The 20,341-nt window shown below is 63.1% G+C and overlaps 2 protein-coding genes across 2 annotated transcripts in view; one reads left to right on the plus strand and one right to left on the minus strand.

The window, feature by feature from the left end:
- Positions 1 to 4,800: 4,800 nt before the first annotated feature.
- On the plus strand, positions 4,801 to 11,340 carry BRI3 (brain protein I3). The gene is made up of 3 exons (XM_051839016.2): positions 4,801 to 5,085; positions 5,325 to 5,427; positions 10,986 to 11,340. Exons 1-3 carry the CDS (start codon positions 4,944 to 4,946, stop codon positions 11,116 to 11,118), a joined length of 378 nt encoding a protein of 125 aa, XP_051694976.1. The 5' UTR covers positions 4,801 to 4,943; the 3' UTR covers positions 11,119 to 11,340.
- A 135-nt stretch (positions 11,341 to 11,475) lies between these two features.
- Positions 11,476 to 20,341, minus strand: part of BAIAP2L1 (BAR/IMD domain containing adaptor protein 2 like 1) — an 87,892-nt gene continuing 79,026 nt past the window's right edge. Inside the window, exons 13-14 of the mRNA XM_051839015.2 lie at positions 12,755 to 12,792; positions 11,476 to 12,465 (exon numbers count right to left, since the gene is read on the minus strand). Coding sequence (XP_051694975.1) covers positions 12,390 to 12,465; positions 12,755 to 12,792 — 114 coding nt within the window. The 3' untranslated portion in view covers positions 11,476 to 12,389. The remainder of the gene's footprint in view (positions 12,466 to 12,754; positions 12,793 to 20,341) is intronic.

Here is a 20,341-nt window from a genome sequence, read left to right on the forward strand (position 1 = left end):
CCAAGGTCGTTGCCTAGTTGTCACCAAACCCAGTGCTCCAGCGGCTGACTGCACGGCCACTGGAGGTTCGGGTTCTTTTCTGTGTATGACAGCTGACAGGTGTGCACAGGCCAGGCCGCGGGAAAACTGGGAAGCTGGGTGTCACTGTCGGGCGGGGTGGAAGGTGGCATGGCCCAGCGCACCCCAGCACCACGCTCCCCTCACAGGCCCCCGGGGGGCTTCCCAAAGAGTGTCCACCACCCCTGCTTCTAGAATGATCAGGACACATTTCTAACCAGAAAGGGGATGCACTTCCGGCCCAAGGCCCAGAGCTCAGTGCTGGAGGCCGGAGGACACGGGTGCCATTGGTCACTTAGCTCCAAGCCCGATGACCCTGGCCAGCCAGCCTTGAGTTCAACAGTTTTCTTTCTCCCTGCCTTCCTTTCTAGATCTATTTATTTATTTGAAAGTCAGAGTTAAAGAGAGAGAGAGAAAGAATGAAACAGAGGGAGGAGAGAGATCGTCCATCCACTTGTTCACTCCCCAAATGGCCACCAACGGCCAGGGCTGGGCCAGGCCAAAGCCAGAGCCAGGAGCTTCTTCCAGGCCTCCCATGTGGGTGCGGGGGCCCAAGGACTTCTGCTGCTTTCCCAGACACATTAGCAGGCAGCTGGATTGGAGCGGAGCAGCTGGGACTCAAACAGGCGCTCTTAGGGGATGCCGGCGTTGCGGGCAGAGGCTCAACCTGCTATGCCACGGCGCTGCCCCACCTCCCCACTTCTGTTTGCACCAACATAAACTTATCTTTTCAATTCCAATTTCCACAAATTTTTCAAAAGGTTTATTTGAAAGGCAGAGTGACGCAGGGAGAAATCTTATCACTGGTTCACTCTCCAGATGGCCACAATGGCTGGGGCTGGGCCAGGCTGAAACCAAGAGCCCAGAACTCCATCTAGGGTCTCCCATGCGGGTGCAGGAACCCAAGCACTTGGGCCATCTGCTGCTGCTCTCCCAGGTGCACTAGCAGGGAGCTGGATGGAAAGTGGAGCAGCCAGGACTTGAACTGGCGCCCATATGGGATGTTAGCATCGCAGGGGGCAGCTTAGCCCCCTGTGCCACAGTGCTGGCCCCTCCGTAAACTTTTTTGGGTAGCACCGTATATGTATCTTGTGCTAGAATTCACCATGCAACTTGGCAACCCAGAAGTTTTTGCATGATGTGTAGAAACATATATGCTTAGTTTACAGAACATTCAGAAATCGCTGCCTAGTAGCATTGTAAGGTTTACCAGTCTTACCATTAAAACCTTAAAAAAGTGCTCATCTGAAGTAAACAGTTAGCAAATAGCCAGCAAACGTCTGCCGAGGGCCCTTCCCCGAGCCAGGCACAGGCGGTAATTGGTTACAGCCTTGGCTCCTGAAATTGTATTCGCTTCCTTTTCTTGGTCACCATCCCAATCATGTGAGATACCAGCCTCGTGCATGTGCCAAGAGGCGCATGTGACGGGCTGTCACAGCTCACGCAGATGGGCACAGTGCTCACTCTGGTCTCCCAGTGACTGCCGAGGCCTGGGGACAGCAGCATGGGAGCCAGCACACCCCCTGTGCGGCCCCGTCCCCTGCAGGGGGGCCCCGGTGAAAACAGCCCTGTTCACTGATTCCTCCTGGAAATGGCCACACTGCACCGCAGATTTCTCTCTGTGTCACTCTGCCTTTCTTTTGCAGGTGTTTACCTGATACTATCAAGGGGTCTTCAAAAAGTTTGTGGAAAATGTGTTTTATGAGAAAACTATGCATGCATTTGTTTTAAAGATTTATTTATTTGAAAGGCAGAGTCGGGGAGAGAGAGAGAGAGAGAGAGAGAGGTGTCTTCCATCTGCTGGTTCACTCCCCGAGAGAGAGAGAGAGAGGTGTCTTCCATCCGCTGGTTCACTCCCCGAGAGAGAGAGAGAGAGAGAGAGAGAGAGGTCTTCCATCCGCTGGTTCACTCCCCAAGTGGCTGCAATGGCCAGAACTGGGCCAATCCAAAGCCAGGAGCCAGAGATTCTTCCCAATCTCCCCCATGGGTACAGGGGCCCAAGGACTTGGGCTATCTTGGGCTTTCCCAGGCCACAGCAGAGAACTGGCTCAGAAGTGGAGCAGCCGGGACTAGAACCAGTGCCCATGTGGGATGCCAGCACTGCAGGTGGCAGCTTTACCCACTACGCCATAGCACCAGCCCCTGCATGGATTTAAAAAAAATGTTTTTGCACCAAGATACTTATCTTGTAATTACATTTTCCATGAACTTCATGAATTGTTCCTGTAGGTAGGTAAAGAGATTTCAGTGTTCAGCACTGGGGTGCAGTGGGTTAAGCCACAGCCTACAACGTCGGCTTCCCATGGGGATGCTGGTCCACGTCCCGGCCGCTCCACTTCCAATGCAGCTCCCTGCTGATGGGCCTGGGAAAGCAGCGGGTGATGGCCCACGTGCTTGGGCTCCTGCACCGACGGGGGAGACCTGGGAGAAGCTCTGGCTCCGGCCGTTGTGGCCATCTGGGGAGTGAACCAGCAGATGGAAGATCTCTAGCCTTGTCTCTCCCTCTCTCTGTTAACTCTGCCTTTTACATAAATGAATCTTAAAAACAAACAAACAAACAAACAAAACAAAACAGGAATTTCAGCAGCCTGCAAAAGACCCACAGAATGCTGTTCACAGTGCCCAGTATCCTTCGACAGGCACGCGCTCCTGCTGAGCCCACCAAGGGGCGGCAGCTCAGTGTGCGTGGTCTCTGGGGAGCCCCTCCCTGGCTGGGAGGCCTTGGACAGCGGCAGAAGCTCTCCGTGCCTTGGTTTCCCCCTGAAGCCCCTGGGGACGTGGACGCCTGCTTCCCGGGGACGGCCCAGGGGCGGGCAGAGAGGGCGGCACCAGCGCACAGCGCACTAAGCCTGGCGGATCCCAGGCGACCAGAAACGGTGGCCTAGGGGGTCGCGGGCCTCCCTTTGGATCCAGCGTGGCTGGCAGAGATGAGGGGAGCACCGAGCTTCTTGTCTCCGTGCAAGGCCGCCAGGTTCCCCGGGGCAGGTGGGCCCCTCTCGGACAGCGGCCCAGAGCGCGCCCGGCCATTCGGACTAGGGAAAGTGACAGAGGGTCAGAGGGTCTGCCGGCTGTGAAACGGGTGAGGTTCCTTGAAGGGTCTTTTCACCCAGTGGTATCAGGGTGGGTGGCCCGCTTGGCACTGGGTGCCTGCCTTGTGGGGAGGGCTGGGGCCGCCTCCCCACCTTCCCGCCCTCCCCCACTCGCCTGCACCTGCGCCCACCTGCCTGGCCGCCTCCTGTGTCTGTCTGTGGTCTCCCTCACTGTACAGAAAACCCACCTCTTGTCCCCAGCATCCCAGCAGTTGATGGGCAGCTGTCACTCCCAGCCACCTCCCCACCCCACCCCCCACCATCTATAACTGGCAAAGAGCGGCTCCTTGTGAGTGCAGAGCTGTCTGGGGGCAAACAGCCCCTTCTCAGCCAGGCCCCCGGGACCGCCCCACAGGAACGCCTCAGTCCCCGCCTCCCATCGCCCCTGCCCCCTCTCCACCCCCAGGGACTTTGTGACAAAGAAGGGGTTGCTTCCCGGAGCGCCCTGGTGGGTCTGCCCCCAGCCGCTTCGAGGCATCTGTTTGGGACAGGTGGGCAGCTCAAGTCCCCACATGCGAACTGGACCTGCCATCCCTTCCCCTCTGTGGGGAGGGGGTTTCTCCTGGCGCCACGCTTAAGCGCAGCGAGCAGGGACAGGAGGTTGTCCCATGGCCCCTGGCCAGGCCCAGGGCACCGGTGACTCCGCCCAGGGTGAGCTGGGATCTCAGGTGCCCGGTCCGGGAAGGCAGTAGCCACGGGGGCCACCCCCCACTCTCTCCACCGCAGCTTGCTGGGGGCTCCTGGCCTGACTGCTCCTGTGTGTGTGCCCTTTTGTCATTTTTAAAAAAGATTTATTTATTTGAAAGACAGAGAGAGAGGCAGGGAGAGAGAACTTCCATCCGTTAATTCACTCCCCAGATGGCCGCAACAGCCAGGGCTGGGCCAGGCTGGAACCCGGAGCCAGGAACTCCGTCCAGGTCTCCCAAGTGGGTGCAGGGGCCCAAGCACTTGGGTCATCTTCCACCCTTCTGGGATGCCGAGCCTAGCCTGCTTGGCCACAAGGCCGGCCTCCCACTTCGCCCCCACCCCTGGGGTCTGCACTTGCAGCTTGGGCCAGGAGGTCCACTCTAGCCCTAACTAACCCTAACCCCTACCCTCACCCTCACCCTCACCCCAGGGCGTTCATTAGAGCCCTGTTGTGAGTTCCCCCTCCCCCCAGCCACACCCCAGCCTGCGTGAGATCCGAGTTCCTCTCAAAGGGGACGAAACATCAGAGACTGGAGAAGGGAGCAGAGGGTCTGATCAGCCAGCCCAGGCGAGCCGGCGAGGCCAGAGGAGCCCTGAGGTGCAGGGCCATCTGCCAGGAGCCCTCCCAGGCGGCTGCGGGGCGCACGGGGCCCCCGCCGGGTGTCCCGTGGCTTGGACGGAGCCCGGACCTCTGGACAGAGGCCCCTGCCTTTAGCGGCTCTCGCCCTCGGTTTCCACCGCGGGCCACGTCCACGCGTGCCCAAGCTGTCCCTCCCGGCGCGGACAGCGACAACTACACGGGCGGCCGCCGGGCCCTAGGGGAAACCGCGGGCCACGACGGTCACGGCCGCGCGGCGAGACGCTCCCGCCGCTGGCCCTTTAAGACGCCCCGGCGGCCCCGCCCCCGCCGCGAGCCGCCCACGTGACCCGGGTCTTGTGACTGGCGGGGAGGGGGCGGGGAAGCCGCGGCGCGCGCCCGCCCGCCCCGCCCCGCCGGCGCCGCGCCTTCCAGGGCCCGAGCGCCCGGGCCGCCGCCGCCTCCGTCCCCGCCGCGTCCGCGCCGGGCGAGCGAGCGAGCGAGCGAGCGGGCCGCCGCGGGGCCCGGCCGCCATGGACCACAAGCCCCTGCTGCAGGACCGGCCGCCCCCCTACAACCTGGAGAGCGGCCAGGGCGACTACGCGTGCGGCCCGCACGGCTACGGCGCCATCCCCACCGCGCCCCCGCCGCCGCCCTACCCCTACCTCGTCACAGGTGGGCCCGGCCGGGGGGCGGGCCCGGGCAGGGGCTGGGGGCGCGGGCCCGGGAGTCCCCGGCCCGGCCGAGGCTCGGCGCCCTGGCGCGGCCGGGGCCTGGCCGCGGTCCGCGGGGAGGCCTGGCCCTGACCCGAGTGAACTTTGTATCCGCCGGGTGCAGCCGAGGGAGGGCGGCGGGGGCCGGGGCGCCGGGGGCCGGGGCGTCCAGCGGCCCTCTGACGAGCTGTCCGTCCGCAGGGCTGCCCACTCACCACCCCAGGGTCTACAACATCCACAGCCGGGCCGTCACCCGCTACCCTGCCAACTCCATCGTGGTCGTCGGCGGCTGCCCGGTGTGCAGGTGAGTGCGCCGCGGGGGGCTCCGGGGGGGCGGCGTCCCCGTCCTGGGGAGCTGGGTGCACTTTCTGGGGGCGGTGCCGAGAGGAGAGGGTGGGGCCGGAGTCCTGCGGGGAGTCAGGTTTGCTTGGGTCACCCCTCGGTTCCGCGAGCCTGCTCTGCGGTCAGCTCCTGGGGTGGGGAGGGCCCCCCGGGCGCCGGACAGCTGTGTGCAGAGCGGGGTGGGCGCGGCGCCGGGGGTCGTGTCGGGGGCGGGAGTTGCCGTCCACGCAGGGCCCCGGGGTTCAAGGGAGGCTTGGCACGTGGGGGTGCCGGGCTTGGGTGCATCGGCAGGGCCCGGGGTGCTCAGCTTGGGTCTGGGAGGAGGAAGTGGGCATCTCGGAGCCAGGATTCAGACACCCCGGGTCGGACTGCATTTCGGAAGCGCATAGCGGCGGCGTTCACTGGGAGAGCCCCGAGGCACCTGTGTGTGTGGGGGGGGGGGGGGCTGGCGCGGGCGCCCCAGCTGGGCACCTGTTGTGCAGCTGGCCGGGGCGTGGGCGTCTCTCCAGCACCTGAGGGCTCAGGGCTCTGGGTCAGGCCCACTGGGAGGGGGCAGGGGCCTGCTCCCCGGGAAGTGACCGTGACCCGTGTGTGGCTTTGAGTCTGCTCGGTGGGGCCCCCAGCCGGCTCATCCCAGGTAGGAGATCCCAGGGTCCACCCTGCGGAGAGAGCTTCGGGTATCTTCAGCGTTTGAGGAGGGGTGCTGGGCTGGCCGGCCCCTTCTCCCACCCCCAACCCCTGGGGTGGGTGGGCACCGATGCCCCTTGCCCCCAGGTCCCAGGGCCGGGCTGGGGGGCTGGTTCAGGCCCCGCGTGTCCCCACCGGGGCAGTGGGCTCCTTAACCCAAGCGCCTGACCCTGCCGGAGCTCCAGGTGTCTGGCTCGGCTGCTCTTGGGGTGGGGGTTGTTCCTTGCCCGAGTCCTCTGAGCGAGACGCAGGCGCCCCGTCGGGTGCCCCACGGAGGGTTGTGTGGAGGTGGGGTGCGGCATCGTCCTGGGGTCCTCCATCCTCGGAGTTGGTGCCGAGCCTGTGGGCCCTGCCCTGCCCCGCCTCGGGGGCGTGGGGCTCTCCCTCGGGAACTCTGCGGCTGGTCTGGGGCTGGGGGGGGGCAGGGGAGCGGGAGGTGCCCGAGCAGGCGCGGCTTCGCCCGGGAGACAGACGCCGTGCTTTCCATACACAGCGCGCCGGCCCGTCCCTTCCCTCCCTGGTGGCTTGGCAGGAATGTGCCCCAGTCACAGGTCTGGGAGTCCCTCTGAGTGAGGCTTGGCCCGCGAGACTCGTGTCGCTTGTCACTCTGCCATCCTGTCTGAGCCGCCCAGCGCCATGTTCCCTTTTTAGCCGCTTAGAGCAACGCGCTGGTTCCAGCCCCAGCAGGTGAGCCTGGCGCCCGGCTCCCCGCACCCCTGCCCCGCGCCCGCCTGGGCTCGGCACTGCCTTGGCCATCAGGGTGTCCATGCAGGGGCCAGGCCTCTGGAGCTGACCCTTCGCTGCGCCGGGGGCCGTGTGCTGTGCCTCATCCTGCGTCTGGGCACAGCACTGGGGGCCTCTGCAGCCAGCCCCCAGGAGGGGACCAGAGCGGGGATGGGGGCATCTAGAGAGAACGGGGACTCAGGAGCCGAGAGGAGGTGAGAGGCACAGCCATCGGTCACACGCCACCGGAGGTCCAGCGTGCTCAGTGTGGACGCTGCTGGTGCCCTTGTGGGTCTGAGCAGGTGGCCGGGGGCTGCGGAGGCCATGGGGGGGGGCGTGACAGGAGGGGGCTGTGCCAGGGCCTTGGGAGGAGGGTGATGGTGGGCGGAGGGCCGCCGCCTCCCACCCGTGACCTGGAGTCGGGAATTCCGGGCGCCAGCTGAGGCCTGGGGAGGCGGGTACGGGGGGCTGGCAGTGCGGGGTGGGGCTGGGTGGGCCTTGCCGGTGCTTAGCCAGCCCCGGCCCGAGGCGGGGGAGCAAGGGACAGACCCGCCCGGACAGCGCCTGGGCTGTGGGCAGAGTTGGCCACCTTGGGCCAGAGTGGCGGCCTAGGTGAGCTCTGGGAAGACAGGGCACCTGCCTCCCGCTGGAAGGTCCAGGCCACACCTGGCAGATGCGGCCCAGGGGCCCTGCGCTGGGCGGCTGTTTGGGGGAGCCCCTGGGGGAGGGCCTTTCTGGAGTGGGGGGCTGCCCCCTCCTGCTCTCTGAGGAGGCTGCGTGGTGGGTCCAGGCGCCCTGCCGTGGTGCCGTGACCAGGGAGCCCACCCGGCTGCTCCCAGACACACCTCTTGCGGTGGGGGGCACCCAGCCTCCCTTGCAGAGGCCGTGGTGATACCCACAGCCTGGGGCTGCTGGGAGCTTGCAGAGGGCGCCTGGCCCGGCCCGGAGCTTGTCCCCCCAGCCTCCTGGGCCCTGGGTTCCCGGTGTGGCCAGGGTCCCCGCCGCCCTGCTCTGGGCAGATGCCGGCTGAGCGTGTGTTCAGAGCTACTTCCCTAATTTCCCCAAGTCCCCCATGTGACCCGTTGCCCAAGAGTGGGGGTGGGGTCTGCTGGCCAGGGCGCACTGGGGTCGGATCCTGAGCTGAGCCGAGCCTCATCCTGGGGTGGGGGAGGGTGGTTGGAGGGGAAGGGAACCGAGGCTGCTGGGGGTCGGGGCAGGCCGTGGGGTGGGGTCTGCTTGGCAGTCCCCCATCGTCCCCACCCTGAGTAGATCCGGATCCCCTGGAGGTCAGCTCAGGGCACGGGTCTGCCTGCAGGTGTCGCCCTCGGCCTGAGCCACAGCTGCTGTCCACCCTCAGCCTTCTGAGACCTGTTTCCGTTTCCCCTGGGGTGCCTGGATCCTGTGGGCTCATCCATGTCAGTTGGGGGAAGCACCCAGAGATGGCCCCGCCCCCAGTGAGGGGGAGGTGGATGCGGCTTCCATCGGATGGTTCACTCCCCAAATGGCCACAATGGCCGGAACTGCGCCAATCCGGAGCCAGGAGCTTCCTCTGGGTTTCCCACGTGGGTGCAGGGGCCCAAGGACTTGGGCCATCTTCTACTGCTTTCCCAGGCCACAGCAGAGAGCTTGATTGGAACTAGAGCAGCTGGGACTCGAACCAGAGCCCATATGGGATGCCGGCACGGCACGGCACTGCAGGCGGCGGCTATATCCGCTATGCCACAGCAAAGCTGGCAGTGTTGACCGAGGGCTCTACAGAGGGTGGCCCAGGCTCCGGCTGGAGGTGCTGATGCGTGTGGGCAGGAAGGGCCTGTCCCCTTGAACGGGTCTGATGGGGCCGGAGTGGTCAGTCTTGGTGGTGCTGGGGGCTGGGAAGGGAGGCACTGGCCTCGGGAGGCTGCCTGGCATCTGGCTGTCGTGAGCTTCCTCCGGCTTCCAGGGAGGTGGGGTGGGGCATATATCCCCAGGGGACAGTGGCAGCAGGGAGGGCGGCTCTCGTGGACCCGTGTGCTGGGGAACCCTGGGGGCTGGCAGCCTCTGGGACACCTGACCTGACCCCGCCTCCCTGGCACCTCCTGTGGCCCCGGAGCAGACACTGGGCCTCCTCACAGGTGAGGGCCACCGTCCTCCAACCTCACTGGTCCCCAGCCCGGCCCCGTGGGCCCCTCTGGGGGGCGGGCTGCTCCCCAGGGAGGCCCTGCCCTTCCAAGGGACATGTCTAGCTTGAACACACAAACCCGTGTCCTGGGGTCGCAGCTCTGGGGGTGCTCACACACCTGCTGGTTGAGCAGGTTCCCTTGGTTCAGGGCCGCCGGCCTCAGGCAGCTGCTCTGGAGTTAGCCCCGTGCCGCCCCATCCTGTCCACCTGTGTGGGGACAGCTGGGGGTGCAGGGCGCACTGTGACCTAAGGTGTCTTATTTTTTAAGATTTTTATTTGAAAGATATCCCATCTGCTGGCCCACTCCCCAGATGGCCTCCATCCAGGTCTCCCAGGTGGATGCAGGGGCCCTGCCTTCCCAGGCCATTAGCAGGGAGCCAGATTAGACGTGGAGCAGCCGAGACGTGAACCGGTGCCCACACGCGATGAGGGGGTTGCAGGTGGCGGCTCAGCCCGTTCTTTCACGGTGCTGGCTCCCTAAGGTGTTCTGACCTGGGCTCCGGCAGCCTGACCCCTGGCCAGACAGAGCACCACGTGCCTAGCGCTGTTTGAGTGGCGGGGTGCTGGCCAGCCTGGGGCCGGGGGGCCTGTGTGCGCAGAAGCAGGCGCTGTGTGGAGTCCTGGAACTCCATCCGTCCACATGGACTCGGCAGGGCCAGGCCTTGGGCGCTTGGAAAGCACCGGGAACCACAGCTCGCCAGGTGTCTCTTCCCGCAGGGCTTCACTGGGACGTCCCAGGACAGAGGTTTCCCGGAGCCAAATGAGCGAAGAATGTCCCCTTGTTTCAAGTCTTAGGTTTCCCTCACGCTGGTTCACTCCCCAGACGTCTGCAGTAGTTAGCGCTCGGCCAGGCCGAAACCAGGCGTCTGAAACTCTGGTCTTGGGCGGCTGGCGGGGACCCCGGTACATGAGCCATCACCTGCTGTCACTCGGACCCAGGCGCCCCGCCCCGTGTGGGCTCTGGTCCTCCCAGGGCCACCTGACCTCTGCCGCCACCACCCACTCCCCTACCCGGCTTGCTTGTGTGTTAGGGGGGATACCTTGGGAGATGCAGCTGGAACCTGATCTTTGCAGGCACCACTCCTCCGTGGGCTGGAGCCAGCTGGGCACTGAGGACCAGGCTTTGGCACATCCGGGCTGGCTTTTCCAGGTCCCGTTCTTGGAAGCAGGGCTGGGGGTTCTGTTGGGCTGGGGTCCCTGACCTGCAGCAGCACAGGTTGGCTCCAGCCGTCTGGCAGTAGCAGCCCTCCCGTCAGAGGGCCACCAGCCGCGGCATCGGCAGCCTGGGGTGCTGTGGGTGTAAAGTCCGGGTAGCAGTAGTGAGGGCGACGGGCCGGTGGCAAAGGAAGCAGGCTGGGCAGGGCTCCCCCGGGGCTGCTGTGACAGGGAGATCCTCTCTACCCCGTTCCAGCTCTGTCCTGGCCGGGCCCCTCGCTGTTCTCCTTCCGGGGGTGTGCTGTGCAGGGCCTCTCAGAGGCCCGGTGTGAGGGACATGGGCTGCACCGGCTCCTGTGGTTCCGTTTAAATTTCAGCTGTGTCCGGAACTTGGCGCACAGAGCCTAAGGCGCTGACCCCGGCGCCGCGCGACCTGTGTCCGCCCACACTGGAGGGAAACGTCCGGCTTCGGGAGGCTGGAGATGGAGCCTTTTGAAGCGGCTTTCTAGACGCTGAGTGGACCCCGAGCGCCATCGCCTGGAGGGGCGCTCCGAGGGCCTGGGAACCGACTTCCCGGCGCTGGGCAGAAGTGCTGTGGATTTGGTTTTGGGTCTCGGTTTCAGGGATCCTGTAGTTCCCGTGGAGGAGCAGGTGTAGGTAGAGGGTGGAAGGGCCCCGTGCCTGCCCAGGTCCTGGCTGGGCAATGCCCCTGCCGCCCGTCAGCCCCAGCTGTGTCCCCGGCCTCCGCGCGAGGCCGCCGTACCGCCCGGGTCCTGACCGGCGCCCTCTCTCCGCAGGGTCGGGGTGCTGGAGGACTGCTTCACCTTCTTGGGCATCTTCTTGGCCATCATCCTGTTCCCCTTCGGGTTCATCTGCTGCTTTGCCTTGAAGAAGCGGAGATGCCCCAACTGTGGCGCGACCTTTGCTTAGAGGGCACTGGCTCTCTGCTGTAAATGTGTACAGTAGTTCTGCTGGCTGAGCTTCGGGACTGTTTTGTAGGCGAGGTGGGATTAGAAGGGGCGTGCGCGAGCCCAGGGCCCTGCTCCCGAGATGAACGACAGCTCAAGAAAGCACTGCTCTTATTTTTTGCAGTCTTCAATTTGAGAGAGGTGAGAAATACTGTTTTAAATAAATGAGATTCCTACCATTGTTTACCTGGTTCTGTTCGGTTTGCACACCGCCCTCCTGGAAAATCCCAGACATCCCAGGTACCGAGGGAAGGCGGCCCACACGCCGGCCCACGCCTGGTGACGGCGGCCATCGCTCCGGCAGCACCAGAACACACGCTCGTTTCCAAATCGCCTTTATTAGAATTTGGCATCACATCTCGGCGAGAACAGAGCCCGCACCTGGTACCCAGGACGCGCACTGCAATCCCAGGGCAAGGCTCCCCCCAGCCTCCCTTCCTGACCCACAGGGCTGTGGGGGGCCGAGCAGCCCCAGGCCAGGAGCCTTCATGGCCGAGGCAGGAACTGTCCATGTACACCGGTTTCTCTGTGCCTGACCTGGATCCGTGCAAGCTTCTAAGAAGATGGTGTATTCAGGGAGCGAGCAGAGCCGGGATAAGCAAAGCCTTCCTTGCCGACAGGCAGGCCGGGCCTCCGTGCGACCTTCCACGCACTCTACAGCAGGCCCAGCCCTGGCTCGTGTCGGGCTCAGGCTCCGCGGCTGCCAGCCCTAACCCGTGCCAGGTCACCACCCGGCTCACGCTCAGTCTGACCATGGCACTGCATCCGCAGGGAGGAGCAGGCGGCCGGGCACGCGCCTGCGGAGGAGCCTGGGGGCTGCCCCATCCTGGGTCGTGCCACCATTTGTTTAATCAGAAGTTTAGATTTTTAAGTTAAAAATTAATACATCATATATTTCCATAATTTAAAATTCTTGCATGCACAGATGCAATCTCAGACGTGGTATTCTCTAGCGAAACATCACAGCACGGAGCTGTCAGTCTGGTCTCGCTGGCATTCAGGGGCATCGGGCATCAGGCCTGGGCTGCCCCTTACTCTGAAAAGAAACTCAGAGTAGTGTTAAAAAAAAAGAGAGAGAAAGTACCGGAACCAGATTTACTTTATGGGAAGAAACACTCTGATTGGGCCGATCATTAAGCTACTACTCATTCGTCTCAGACAGACATGCGTCCCACTGAGAATACGCTGATGCAGCGAGGCGCACACCCAGGAACCCGGAGAGCCCGCGTCTTCTCATCGGATGATGGGTGCTGATCGGTCATTGGTCACCGTCGGTCGCAGCTTCACGGTGGCGAAAGGGTTTTCTCCACTGTGGGGGAAAGAACCTCTGCAGAGACCCCCAGGATAGAACCCACCCGAGGAGAGCTGAGATGCGCTGTCCCCCTGCCCGCGCCACTTCTCTCCACGCCAGCCAGGGCTCAGCCCTCACGCTCCTGTACAGGGTGGGCGGGTGGGCCAGGAGGGTGCCCGCTGTCCCTCACGCAGGTCACCGGTCTCCCGCCCCTGGGGACGGGGGTCTCGTGAGGCTGCTGCCCGCACCTCCACCTGGGGAGGGCGAGCTCGTGGCCTGTGGAGCTTAGGGTGGGGGTCACACGTACCTTAGAAAAGGGGGCTTTGTGGTTCCGTTGGCATCATTCTGTGAGGGAGAGAAAGTCGACAGGAATGGTGAACTTGGGACGTTATTTACAGAAGGCCGTGAAAAACCCTGCAGCCGAAGGGCAGGTGAGCGGCCCGCGTGAGTGTTCTGAGGACCTGGCCAGGCTCACTGGGAAGGGTGCGGGCAGGAACGGGAGGGCGCTGGGTGGGCATCAGAAGTTGGCCAACACCGGAGTGCCGCAGCACAGCCTCGTGGACCAGCGTGACGTCCAGAGCGCGCAGTCTAACTTAGCCCTGGAGTGCGTGATGGGAGCAAAGTCAGTGTCAGACGACACCACGGGAGTGGGGAATCGCAGGGGACGGGGGTGTCTGATTCGGGAGCAAAGTCCTGAATGACGACCCGGAAATGCGGCAAGTAAAAGAAACCGTGCAGGTCTGGGGGCTGCTGTCCTGCGGAAGTCCCGGAAGTGAAGGGAGGAGCCACCAGCACTGCTCCCCAGGGCTAGCCCTCCCCTTTCTGGCTTCACCTGCTGTTCAGAGCAATCACTTGGTGCCACTGAGATGGGTGCCCAGCAGAGGGCAGCACAACACTGTCTGACCAGCGGGCACCAGGTCTGGCTGTCCCTCCAGGACTCCGAGGGGGCGGCCCCAGGCCTGGTGGGACGGACAGGCCGTCAAGGCTGGGGGCAGGCTGCGGCATGGGGGCTGTGTATGACCCCAGGCGGCACTGCCCGGGGCTGCCGCCCTGCCTCGGCTGGCCTCTGAATGGGATGTTTCTCTGAGGTCGGGAGGGAGGGCAGCGTAGGCAGCGGAGGTGCACTTCATGCCACGCCCAGCCCCAGGCACGCCTTCTGCGGCCTCCCTCGCTGGGAATCTGGCGGAGTTGGCAGTGGGAGGAAGTGCTTGCAACCCAGCTGTCCCCCACCTGAGACACCCATGGCCAAGCCCTCACACGCCACCCCCCGGGCCCTGACCCAGCTTCTGGTGCAGCTCCGTGGCACTGAGTGAGCTGTGGCTGCTGGGCGCTGGGCCCCTGGGTCAGAGCAAGAACCACAGCGAATCCTGGCAACAGTGAACAGGACCCACCGGACAACCCCCGGAGCCCGGCAGCTCCCCCCCGCCCCAACACAGGGCACAGCACACGGCACCAAGCCTCCCGGATGCCAGCAGCCCTGAACTAACTGCCCACAGGGGAAAGCCCAGACACCCCCAACAGAACAGGTCAGCTTCCGATCCGACACCGCCCAGCAGGGCCAGCCTGTCCACGCAAGGCCGCCCCAGAACAGGCCTCAGGGAGGCGGGGAGACTGGCTGGGGGCTGCGAGGTCGTCCGCTGAGCTGTGGCTGGTTAACGGAGTCTCAGGAAACCCGCGTGCATTCTCGTGAGGACTCGGATAAAACGCTCGCTTCTGTTGCCACACTTCCCCGACACCTGCTGCTGTCCCGATGGGAAACCTCCGCTCTCCTCTGGGTGCGGGGTCACGGGGTCAGGAGCTGCCCCCACACTGCACCTGCTGTCACCGGCCAGCACAGTGCTCCTGGCTGCCAGCCTTCCCCACCCCCTTCTTCTTGGGTGCTGTGGGGCCAGGCAGGCCACAGTGCTCAGCAGGCTGACCGTGGCCATAGGCAAACCGGCCCAGTGGATGCACCTGTGGTTTTGTCCCTCCAAGCGTGCCTTGTGTGGACTCTGGCCACTGTGCCCGGTGTCCATGCCTTCCCCTACCTGTTACTGTCCAGTGCCCCTAAGGGAGTGCTGCCTGGTCCAGCCGCAGACAGACCCTCGCCTGACCAGGGGCCCCGGGCCCAGGCCGTGCCGCAGAGCAGCCCTACCCGTCCCAGGGTCTCCCAGCTCACCGCCTCAAGACCCACCCAGAGAAAAGCCATGATCACAGCCATGCCAACGAAGGTGCCACTGAGCCCACCCCGGGGCTCACGGTCACAGCACACCCAGGCTTGGAGACACCCCAGGGTGCCGGCCACAGCTCTGTGGCCTGAGCTACCTGCCTCAGAAGTCCTGGAGGCCCAGAGCGTCAGGGCGGGGCGCTCCCCGTGCCCAGTGCTGTGTCAGAGGCAAGGTCACGCGGAACCGACTGCAGCGGCACACACAGCAGGAAGGATGTGTGCCGTGTTCATTGCACGGCTGGCTCTCACGGGTCCGTGTCCGCTCCCCACCACCAGCCGGTTTACACAGTCAGCATGGACGGCACCCGCAGGTGCCCGGGCTGCCAGCTCCGGAGCCTCAGCCACGTACCCGCCTCCCGCCCACGACGCCTACGTGAAGTTCTTAGCAGAACGTTCTGCGATTTGGACCGGACCACCCAGTTGGCAGCCGGCAGCCACGCGCGGCTAACTGCACGCAAGGCGAAGGAACACAGGGTGACTCCCGGGTTGCACCCTTCTTGTTGAGTGCCCGTGGCTGCCGCCCTGCACAGGCGCATGCGCAACACTACCGGGTGGCCCGCCAGCTCTCACTTCCGTGCACCGAAGCCCGAGCCGCCCCCTGGGGGACAGGACCCACGCCCGCTGCCTGCACTGCAGCTGTGTCCCTCGACTGCCGGCTGGAGCGGGCGGCGAGGCAGCGGACTGCAGAGCATCCGGAGGTCACTCAGAGAACTGGAACCTGTGTGAGCGACACAGGCAGGGTGCGCCCGTGACCCACTGTGCTGGGGCCCTGTCCTCGTTCTTCACATCCCGCAGATACAAGGGGTCCTCGGGAGGGGGCGGGAGCCCCTGAAATCACGGCCAGTGGTGCCTTTCAGGGAGGCGCTCAAGCCTTCCGATCGTTCGCCTTTTTTTTTTTTTAAAGATTTATTTTGAAGGCCAGAGCTGTGGCATAGCGGGTAAAGCTGCTGCCTGTAGTGCCGGCATCCCATACGGGCGCTGGTTCAAGTCCCGGCTGCTCCACTCCCAATCCAGCTCCCTGCTGTGGCCTGGGAAAGCAGTGGAAGATGGCCCAAGGCCTTGGGCCCCTGCACCTGCGGGAGACCTGGAAGAAGCTCCTGGCTCCTGATCGGGTTGAGCTCTGGCTGTTGTGGCCAAGTGGGGAGTGAGTCAGCAGATGAAAGACTTCTCTCTCTGCCTCTCCTTCTCTGTGTAACCCTCTCAAATAAATCTTAAAAAAAGCAAAAAAAGATTTTTTTAATTTACTTGAAAGGCAGAATGACAGAGTGAAAGGGAGAGACAGAAAGAAAGAGGTCGTCCACTGCGTCACTCCCCAGTGGCTGCAGCTGCCTAGGCTGGGCCAGGCTGCAGGCAGGAGCCCGCGACTCCATCCGGGCCTCACACAGAGGTAGTGTTAGGGGCCTGTGTACTTGAGCCGTCCCAGACGCATCAGCACAGCAGCTGGGTCTCAAGGCGGCACTCTGATACCGGAGGCCAGTGCTGCAAGCCGTGTTTAATCTGCCGCGCCACACTGCCAGCCGCACTGGTTCTTGGAAGCCAATAAATGTTTTCTTGTGATTTCCACTAGCTAGTGTTTTCCATCAGCCCCTGGGTCAGAACCACAGCAAGTCCTCAGGACCTCCACGGACCGCACAGAGGACAGTGGGAGGCACCTTGTCAGGGCGGCTCTGACGCACAGATCACGGTGGCCTCGACCCACTGTGGGCCATGGGAGCTGTTTCTGCGCTTCCCGCCCTCCACGAGGGCCTGGGACACTGCTGCTTTTCTGATGCAGAGAATCATGGGAAACACCAGCTTGCACAAGTCACAGGAACACCCTCACTGGCTTTAAAGAGCAGCACAGGCCCCAGGGCCTCCGGGGTGCCAGACCCAGGCCTGTGCTGGGAAGGCAGCGGCGTGGGCTCAGCTGGTTCCAGAGGGGCTTTGGTGGCAGCGAGAGGACGCCGAGACGCTGGCGGGCAGAAGGGGAAACATCCACCTGCGTACAAGTCCACGTCGGAGCGAGTGAACGGAGTCAGCAGCTGTACAGGCAGGGGGCGCTACTCTGAGCAAGGGAGCAGTGGTTCCTCCCGGCCCCAGAGCGTGCAGGCTGCTGGGACCCGCGCCCGACTCGGAGGGAAACCCTGGCAGAGTGGCGGGGGGTGCTGTCCATTCCGGAGTTCACTCTTGTCTGTCTCCAGGCTCACAGAATTCATCAATCTGATTATTCTGAAGCAGAACTTTCCAAAAATCAATCAATCAATCAATCAATCAGGCCAGCCCCCAGGAAGCCACTGCTTTCCAAGTGTAATGGAACAAACTGAAACCTACACACCCCAGTGTGATCCTTCCGTGAGCCTAGAGGGAGGCGTCTCCCTACAAGGTACGGTGCGCACAGCTGCGCCACCAGCCTCTTCCTGTGCACGGCCAAGCTGCACCCCAAGGACTTAGCCCCCGCCCCCCAGAACCCTGCCGAGTGCGTAACCTAACCCCCCGTAGGATGGCCTTCCTCATCCTCAACGTTGGCATGTGAACGCCCTGGGCACAGAGTCAGCTAAGCTGTTGCGAACGGCTCCGAAGCACGTCTGAGTACAGACCTGCGCCAGGATGGAGCAGACTCCGGTGGTCACCGGCTGTGCCAGCTGGCCATGTCTGCAGTGAGGCACCGCCACGCCCAGGCCTCGCGTGTGCCCTTCAGAAGCAGAGCTCTGACGGGCCCTGGGGACTCAGCCGCTGTCGGGCGTGGCCGGGAGCCCTGGGGGATGGACTCCATCCTGTCTAAAGCACTGACCACGCCTTTTAAGGGCAACTTCCAGTCATCGGGAGTTCATGAGCAGTCGCGTTCTGCCCCTGGATAAATGCGGGACACCTGGGATTATCACCAGGCCCTGTGCGCGGCGTGGGGGCTCTAGGCGTTCTCAGGAAATCAATGTTAGAGGTCGCTAGCCCAGGAGACGGGAACCGGGGACTGACTGGAGACGCCCTGGAGTCTGAGCGGGCAGCCGGGTCAGATCACCTGCCCTGCTCCCAGTGAGGCCAGGGCCTGTATGCAACCCGCAGCTCCCGGGCAGCCTCAGCACTCTGCAGTGCCTGCAACACCAAGGTCTGAGGTGAGGCCAGGCCACACTTACAGCAGCCACTGCAATGTGGGAGCTCACCGAGGCCGATGAGCGCGCTGTCTCCAAGCAGGGTGTCTGGGTACACGCTCCCCACACCAGGCCTTAACTCAGTGCTAACGAGCACTTCTAGGCAGGATTCCTTTACCTTAGAAGGCCGTGAATAACCTGGATAAGGCAGCGGGGCTCGGCAGAGAACCAGAGGTGCTCACCTCCAGCGGTGACAAGAGCTGTCAGGCCTGTGCTCCGACTGCCAGTCTTGGGAGCACAGGCAGAGGGAGGACGCGGCGAAGGACACCAACAGCGGACCCACCCGGTTCCTTACAAATCGGCACCAAGCAAAGGGACAGGAGGACCCAGGACTCATCACACAGCGTGGGACCCACTCACACTCACGGCAAGCGACGTAAGTGGAGCAGCCGGGACTTGACCCGGCGCCCATGTGGGATGCCGGCACTGTAGGCGGCGGCTTTACCTGCTGCCCCACCTGCGGCAGCCCCAACTTTTACACTGTAAAAAGGGCTGGTGGTGTGGCATAGTGGAGGAAGTGGCCACTGCAAACTACGGCATCCCATAAGGGTGCTGCCTTGTGTCCCGGCTGCGCCACTTTGATCCAGTTCCTTGCTATGGCCTGGGACAAGCAGCAGAAGATGGCCCAGGTCCTTGAGCCCCTGCCACCCGTGTGGGAGACCTGGAAGAAGCTCCTGGCTCCTGCCTGGCCCACCTTTGGTGTTGTGGCCATCTGGGGAAAGAACCAATGATGAAAGACCTCTCTCTCTGTAACTCTTTCCAATATATAAATAAATCTTTGAAAAAAACCCCCAAAGTTATTATTATTATTTCAAACTACTTCACAAGTAGTCTGAATGTTTTAGGAAGCATGAGGGCCTTGAATATTGCTGCAACCCCAGCCCTGATGTCACTGCCGCGCCCAGAGCGGAAAAGCTTTGTTTTCAAGAACCACGTGTCACTTTTGGGGAACACTTTTGTTGGTGTTTGATATTTGCCGTAATCTGGAACGTCAAAAGTGCAAACAACATGTCACTCAGTGCTTATCTGAGAAGGGGCGCCAAAGGCATTCGGGATGGGATTTCTAAAGCAAGGAGGCCAGCACATGGCGTACCAGGCTCAGCCTCCTCCTGCGGCGCCGGCATCCCATGTGGGCACCGATTCCCGTCCCAGCTGCTCCTCTTCCCGTCCAGCTCTCTGCTATGGCCCGGGACAACGGCAGAGGGTGGCCCAAGTGCTTGGGTGCCTGCACCCATGTGGGAGACCTGGAAGCCGCTCCTGGCTCCTGGCTTTGGCCTCCTTACCCTGGCTGCTGTGGCCATTTGGGGAGTGAACCAGCAGATGGAAGATCCATCCTCTCTCTCTCTCTGCCTCTGTGTCTCAAATAAATAAAGAGGTTTTTATTTTTTCAAGTACCGTGCAGAGCTTTTCCTTCACAGTGCTCACTGAAAACAAGCATGAAACAGAACAAAACTCAGCAGTTCAGGGGCACCGACTCAGCTGGCCTTGGTCACCATCGTCCTGGGTGGAGGTCCCAGGCAGGGACCACCCCAGGCACAGCGCCACGCTGTCCCCTTCCCCCACCAACGGCAGCTTCCCCCGACCCCAGCCCGGACTTTTTTTTTTTTTTGACAGGCAGAGTGGACAGTGAGAGAGAGAGAGACAGAGAAAAAGGTCTTCCTTTGCCGTTGGTTCACCCTCCAATGGCCGCCGCGGCCGGTGCGCCGCGCTGATCCGATGGCAGGAGCCGGGTGCTATCCTGGTCTCCCATGGGGTGCAGGGCCCAAGCACTTGGGCCATCCTCCACTGCACTCCCGGGCCACAGCAGAGAGCTGGCCTGGAAGAGGGGCAACCGGGACAGAATCCGGCGCCCCGACCGGGACTAGAACCCGGTGTGCCGGCGCCGCAAGGCGGAGGATTAGCCCAGTGAGCCGCGGCGCCGGCCCCCAGCCAGGACTCTGATCCCAGCAGGCTGGGCCTGGATGTACACCCCACGCTCTGCACGCTTCACTATCGACAGCTCTGTGTGTTTTTTATCTCATTATCGGCTCTCTTCCTGGGACAGAAGTTCTGCAGGAGCCAGGGACTGGGCCCAGCACACATGCCTACCCTCTGCTCGCTCTTGCCAGGTTTGGGGTTAAAGGTCACACACATTCTTTACATCACGGCCAGGTACAAAGTAAACACTGAGGAAAAACCAAGTGACCAACTCTAACCCAAGTTTCTCATCAGAAAACAACATGAAAATGGGAGGAAAAAGGCAGGAAATGGCGATTAGGTGACTAAAACCCTGCAGCCAGGATTCATGGCTGTGACGGACTGAAAACCTAGCAGAATCAAGAATCCAGCACTCTACGTGCTCACTGCGTGTAACTGCCACGACGAGGCAAAGCGGAACACAAGGAGGCCTCGGGTACAGGGCACAGGTCGTGGGAAGGGAGTCTCAGCAGAAAGCGCCCGCCCTGAGCACACCACCTTCCTGTCCACTTACACCCCGCCCCATCAGGGGCCACCTTCCCGTCCACACCCACACCCCCCAGGACGCCACCTTCCTGTCCACACCACACCTTCCCGTCTGTACCTC

Source organism: Oryctolagus cuniculus, chromosome 19 (genome assembly GCF_964237555.1).
Source record: "Oryctolagus cuniculus chromosome 19, mOryCun1.1, whole genome shotgun sequence".
NCBI classification, from domain to species: Eukaryota; Metazoa; Chordata; class Mammalia; order Lagomorpha; family Leporidae; genus Oryctolagus; species Oryctolagus cuniculus.

Coding starts and splice junctions, on each gene's coding strand:
- BRI3 (XM_051839016.2), top strand. CDS start 4,944: ATGGACCACAAGCCCCTGCTGCAGGACCGGCCGCCCCCCTACAACCTG. Junction 5,086..5,324: donor CTACCCCTACCTCGTCACAG/GTGGGCCCGGCC, acceptor GTCCGTCCGCAG/GGCTGCCCACTCACCACCCC. Junction 5,428..10,985: donor GGCGGCTGCCCGGTGTGCAG/GTGAGTGCGCCG, acceptor CTCTCTCCGCAG/GGTCGGGGTGCTGGAGGACT.